At 35.3% G+C, this 6,000-nt stretch overlaps 1 protein-coding gene across 1 annotated transcript in view; it reads left to right on the top strand.

The window, feature by feature from the left end:
* The first annotated feature begins 304 nt into the window (after positions 1 to 304).
* Positions 305 to 6,000, top strand: part of LOC110699630 (AP-2 complex subunit alpha-1-like) — a 28,800-nt gene continuing 23,104 nt past the window's right edge. Inside the window, exons 1-2 of the mRNA XM_021877140.1 lie at positions 305 to 769; positions 5,689 to 5,820. Coding sequence (XP_021732832.1) covers positions 638 to 769; positions 5,689 to 5,820 — 264 coding nt within the window. The 5' untranslated portion in view covers positions 305 to 637. The remainder of the gene's footprint in view (positions 770 to 5,688; positions 5,821 to 6,000) is intronic.

The raw sequence follows: 6,000 nt of genomic DNA, 5'->3' as shown, positions 1-6,000 counted from the left end.
TAGCTACATCGTGTGGCCAACTGCCACACACCAAAACACAAACCGGGTAATTCCCGTCCGATCGAGTAACCCTTGACTCCGAGAAATTCCTGATTGAGTGAGTAATCCTTGACCAAGTAACCCCTGACAATGAGTAACTCTCGATCAAGTAACCGATCCCCGGCCACACAGAATGGTCAGCCACATATAACCTTTGTAATTTTATTTTATTTTTTTAAAAAAAAATTATGGACATGGTAAAAAAAAAAGAAAATCAATGAAATGATGCTAAGTTGGGACTAGTGGGAACAAGTTTTAAAAAAAGTAAAAAAAAAAAAAAAAAAAAAAAAAGTCTCCTCCAAGGCTCCTACTCTTCTCTTCTCTTCTCTGTCCGACGGCCCATTTTTTCCCAAAATTTCCAAATTTTCTCTCTCCTCCCCCTTTCTCTCTCTAGATCACAGTCCTCCATTGTCGTCTCCTTCTTCAAACCTCCATTGTTGTTCCTTCTTCACTGCAATTCCATCTCCAACGATCCTCCATTTTCTCTCTCCTCCATTACACTCCACTCCGATCTCTCTTGAGGAGAGAGAAAAATCGTCGACAATTCGCAGATTAGGTTTCCTCCATTTTTCTATCTCTTCCTTGGATCTGAGCTGCCATGGCGCTTTCCGGCATGAGAGGTCTTTCCGTCTTCATTAGCGATATTCGTAATTGCCAGAATAAAGAGCAAGAACGTCTTAGGATCGATAAGGAGCTCGGCAATATTCGTACCAAATTTAAAAATGATAAGGTTAGGGTTTTTATGTTTTTGATTTGTTATTGTTTTTTATTTTATTGAGATTATATGCAGTTAATTTAGTGATTTTGATGTGTAATGTTGTTCAATTTGGTGTAAATTATTCAAATTTGAGCTCAATTTGGGGAATTTTTAATTGTGGAATAGTGAATTGTCAATTTTGTGAAGGTGGTGGCGAAGTCGGCACTGATGCCTGAATGATTGATCTTTATTGCTCACCTTTTGTTTATCCTTAGTGATGCCTGAACAATGGAAATGTTTTGGGAAACTAGAATGTATAGAGTTGGTATCCTTAGATTTTGGTACTTTTCAAGCTGTGCTGCTGATATTCAGGCATTAGATCACTTAATTGCTTTTTAGCTAGTCGAAATTGTGACCAGCGCGATGGGAAGGGGGAAATTGAGCTCCATAAACACTTCAGGTTTAGTGTTTTGATGATGACATATGTGAATTCGTGTAGTGTATGTATTACACATTCCCTCCCGTTTAGAAAAAATACTCGTGCATACTTTTTGGAACGTTTGGAACCAAATGTTTAATTTTTAAAGATATAGATAGAAAAAGATTATGGTAGATTTTCAAACATAATTTGTTGGGAGATGTAGAGAAGGAGATAACTATTATAATGGGTTTATATAGATTATGGTAAATATATAATTTAATTGATTTTTTTTTTTTTTGTTACAAACTTACAGTGAGACGATAAATTCCAAACAGAGGGATGACATGCCCTAAGGTGTCAAATACGTGCTTTGAGACACCAAAATTTAACTTGGTTTACATTATGAGAAGAACTCCAGAGCTGTTTAGTGAGACTTAAAGAGTGGCAGTCAGAAAAGTGAGTCTGTAGTTACTAGCTTCATCTTCATCCAATATATTCTAGGTAAGGACTAGGCCTATTTAACTCCCCCCTCTTGCTGGCAGCATATGCTAAAATGCAAAATTGCTGAATTTCATGGGGCATTTTTATTTCTACCGGTTAAGATCTAATTGGGAGAATGTGAATTGAGAAATATGGGGAGAATCTTGTGGGATACTGAAGATCTAATCTCTACCAGTTAAGATCTAATTGCTGAATCTTTGTCGTTAACCTTTAGTTTTGGCAGATTGGCATTTGTATTTTGCCAAACAACCAGTTGTGAAAGAGTTAGGAATGACTGAATGAATAGTGCAAAGGTGGATCCATCATGTGACTTGGGAGTTGGGGCGAATGTCATATCTGTTATTAGTATAGTACTATGGTTTATTTCGATGTAAAGACAGTGTCTTTTGTTATTTCCAGCAATCAATCTATCAGATTTCTTAGGGTTTCTTGTTTTCTCCCCATTTTGGAGTAGATTTTGAGGATTTGATGGGTAGGAGATGTATCACAATAGGATTCTAGTGGTTAAGATGATCATCTATCTTTGGGTGGTCATTGATGAAATCTAATTTTTGACTGTGAATGGTGTCTTTGAAAGGCTAAAAGGTCAAGTTATCTTATGGTAGTTGTCAATCTCTTTGCTACTGAGGGAAGCATTAGGCCCCCCTTTTTGAATTTGATTTTGTAATAATTGATGGATAGTCTATATCATAATGGGATTCTGGTGCTTAAGATGATCTTTGTTTAGGTGGCTGTATAGTGTTGTAGGCAGGGTTTTAAGTAACATGAGAAATTTTCAGGGTATATATCCTTTTCATCCCTCCAAACAATGTAGTTGTGTCATCATTTTTTTGGTTAGCAATTAATTACTTTCTCGGTTCCCCCGATATTGCAACATGGAGAGAAGGCACATATTTTAAGACGAGGAGAGAGATAGAAAGAAAGCTTGTGCAAATAGGAAAATGTTGCAATATAAGTGAAACTTTCTAAAATGGTAATTGTTGCAATATTAGGGAATGGATGAAGTATTTGCAAGAGCTTAATTCAAGACTTTTTACAACCTAAAGCAAATTATAGTGGTTAACTAACATTCTAGGAAGGACCCTCCACCAACACTCATGCTACCCAACTAGCAGGCCTTGTCAAGGCAAAACATGCTAAATTTCATCTTGTTTACAATTGCAAAAACCACTCTCTATCCTACTATTTACCTTTCTTTCTATCAAAGAACTTATTTTTTGTAAAATAATATATTCCAAGTAATGATATATTGAATGTGCTCTACAAGAATCTCAGGCCTCATGGCAGATTGTTTTCAAAGCTAGTTGTTTCTAATTCTCCATATGCTCATTATAGTTTAGCAAAGCCAACAAAAGCATTTAGAGCCACTTTCTCATAGTTAATTTTCATCAAAGGTTATGTAAATGGCTAATTCTATGCTAGCGTTGCTTTCTTTATTTTTCATATTCCCATTGGCCCCCGGTTTGTTGTATACTTGGCCCTTTTATCAATTCTTAAGTGTTTTACATTTATTTCTTTTTGGCATTGTCCTTTTATTCTTTTGAGTTCTGACTACATTCCATTTTAGTCAACATAATTTAATTTTATTTATTTATATATTATATGATCTTATTGCCTATCATTGCTAGCTGCTAAGTTTAGTATTCGTGTATTCTAGTAGTTTGTATTGATTGTGATTTCCTAAATTACTTCAAGGAGTTTTTGTGCAAACATTTAGGGGGCATTTGATTTGTGATATTAGGTATGAGGTATTGGTTTGGAATGAGTAAAACCTATACCTAATGTTTGTTTAAGAAAATTCCATTTTCTAAACCCATACCTCAAAGCCACAAAGTATGGGATTCAGAAACCATGAATGGAGGTGGGTGTGGCTCATACCAAACCTCTAGATGTCAAATAAAAAATAAAAATAATCCGACAACATCCAAACACAAGGTATATGAATAAAGTTCCAACCCCCATACCTCTCTGATTTCATTCCTAATTCCAAAGTCATACCACTTTGTGAACTAAGCGTCCCCTAAGGGGTTTTGAAAGTAAAATGTGCAACTTTTTGTAAACATGTGGTGTTTGGACATCATACAATTGATGGTTATCTGTTGTTGTTTGCATATAGACCACAAATATTTGTTGAAAATAGTATAACCCACATAACCATGAGGCTCTGTTGTGTCAATTTTGTTTTAGGTTGTGGCTAGTTGGCTACTATTAGCTTTTAGTTTGTTATATCCTATGTCCCATAGTGATTCACTGTTGGGATTGTCAAGTAGATTAAATAGCTGTTAAATGTAGAATGAAAAATTGAGAGAGAGTGTTATTGATGAAATGGAAAGTGTGAACTTGAATTCTGGGATGGATGAAGTAGTTCAATTGGATCTATTTCCCTAAAAAGTACCAAGGTGAGCCCTTTTATCAAACTCATGCTTTGTTGGTTTGATGCCAACTGCAAGCTTCCTGATTCAACAAAGAAGAATTCAAAGACCATATAGTGGTAATGAAGAAAGAAGTATATTACAAACAGATCGGAAGATAATTAGGCTCCGGAATTCCTCTTTTACTATATGGTATCATCCTGCGGATTTTTCTTTCATAACCTATAGGGTCAAAGACATATCTAAGACCACAAAGTCAAAATGTGCAAGGTTTCTGATTTACTAAACTTGAACTCTTATTTTCTTCGTCCTTTGTGTGTATCTCTATGTGGACCCATAGATTTGACTTCCTACCACCCAAGCCCCTCCTCTTCCTTTTTATTTATGTTCTGCATAATCCCTACTTCTTTCAATTATATTTTGTGAATCAGCCCTATAATTTTCTAATTGTATTGCCTCTTGTGTTTACATGCACTCACCTTATGCCATAGTTGCTGTATGCTGCTTCCTTGCTGACAGTGGCACATCTAGGATTGCCACTAAATTCAGACCTATGTTAATTGGACACAACATTTGGCCACTATACATGTGTGCTATGATCTAACACCAATGTGGGTGCAAAATACGGGGTCGGGGTAGCTGGTAGCACTCATATGGGGGTGGGGAGGCATGAAGATTTGTATCTAGTTTTTAATTGACCTATTTTTCCAAATCTAGGTTTAATGAAAAAATCTTAGAGCTACAAATTAAAAGTATTTTCCATCATATCAAGAAGACAATTTTTGGGGCTTTTGTTTGCGGGGGCAGGTGAATAAAATGCAGTGGTTGATACTTGGGTATTGACGTTTTGTTCTCAGGTGATGGCCATTGTTTTAACTTTTCAATATAATAATGTCTCATACATATAATTCTTGTAAAGATTTAAAGATGATGTATGCGTCCAAGTTCCAAATTTTATTCTCTTTGGTTTTATTCTATGTTATTTTTTTCTTTAAAGTGCATCCCTTGTAGAAAAGTTTTAAAAGGTTGATTTGAATGGAGTTCAATTTTGTCTAATAACTGGACTTTACACTATTCACCCACTCTCCTTTGACCATCAATTGTGATTTATACATAAGGAAATATATAGCCCGGTGAGATCTTGTTAGGTTCGTCTTAATATATACATTATTGGTTAAAGTTGTGTTGGAAAGTGTAAAGGTCAGCATGTTGCAATATTAAGGAAACAGGGGAAGTATTATTTGATGAGATTCAAATAAGAATTTGGGTCATTATCAACAACCAATTGGGTTCACTTGATCTCATATTGTACAATGTAGCTCCACCCTTGCTTCCTAGTTGCTGTCAATCATCAGACTGATAAATCAAGCACAGCATATCATATTATCAATAGTTTGAAAAGTGTTTTGCAAATGAGGCGGCATCTTTTGGGTCAAAGTGAATCCATTTCCCACCCTAGTTTCTTTATTTGATGATGTGGTTAATTTTTCATCAACCACCCCGCTCTTTTGTTCTGCTCATGCTAAAGGAACTTTCAGTCACAACCTGTTCATATGAACTTTTATCCTTAAGCGTGTGACATTTCTAAATTTGAGCTACCACCTTTTTTTAACTTTGTAGGTAGTTGTTTTGATCTAATAATATGTTTGCTTTGACAGGTTATATCTCCTTATGAGAAGAAGAAGTATGTTTGGAAAATGCTTTACATATATATGCTTGGTTATGATGTTGATTTTGGTCACATGGAAGCTGTTTCTCTGATATCTGCACCAAAATATCCAGAAAAGCAGGTAATCTTGTCTTCTCTTTCTTCCTTCTTGTACACTTTGTGCAGCCTGCAAAAGGCACTATATTTAATATATTGTGTATTCGTTCAGTCTGATAAAATTACTGGCTTTCATTCATGGTTTAGTAGGAGGAACTAAATAATAATTATATTTGTATTAGAGTAAGCATGTTGAATTGTTTGT

The sequence above is a fragment of the Chenopodium quinoa genome, unplaced genomic scaffold (assembly GCF_001683475.1).
Source record: "Chenopodium quinoa cultivar QQ74 unplaced genomic scaffold, ASM168347v1, whole genome shotgun sequence".
In the NCBI taxonomy this organism is placed as follows: domain Eukaryota; kingdom Viridiplantae; phylum Streptophyta; class Magnoliopsida; order Caryophyllales; family Amaranthaceae; genus Chenopodium; species Chenopodium quinoa.
This window is presented reverse-complemented; position numbering and strand designations above follow the sequence as displayed.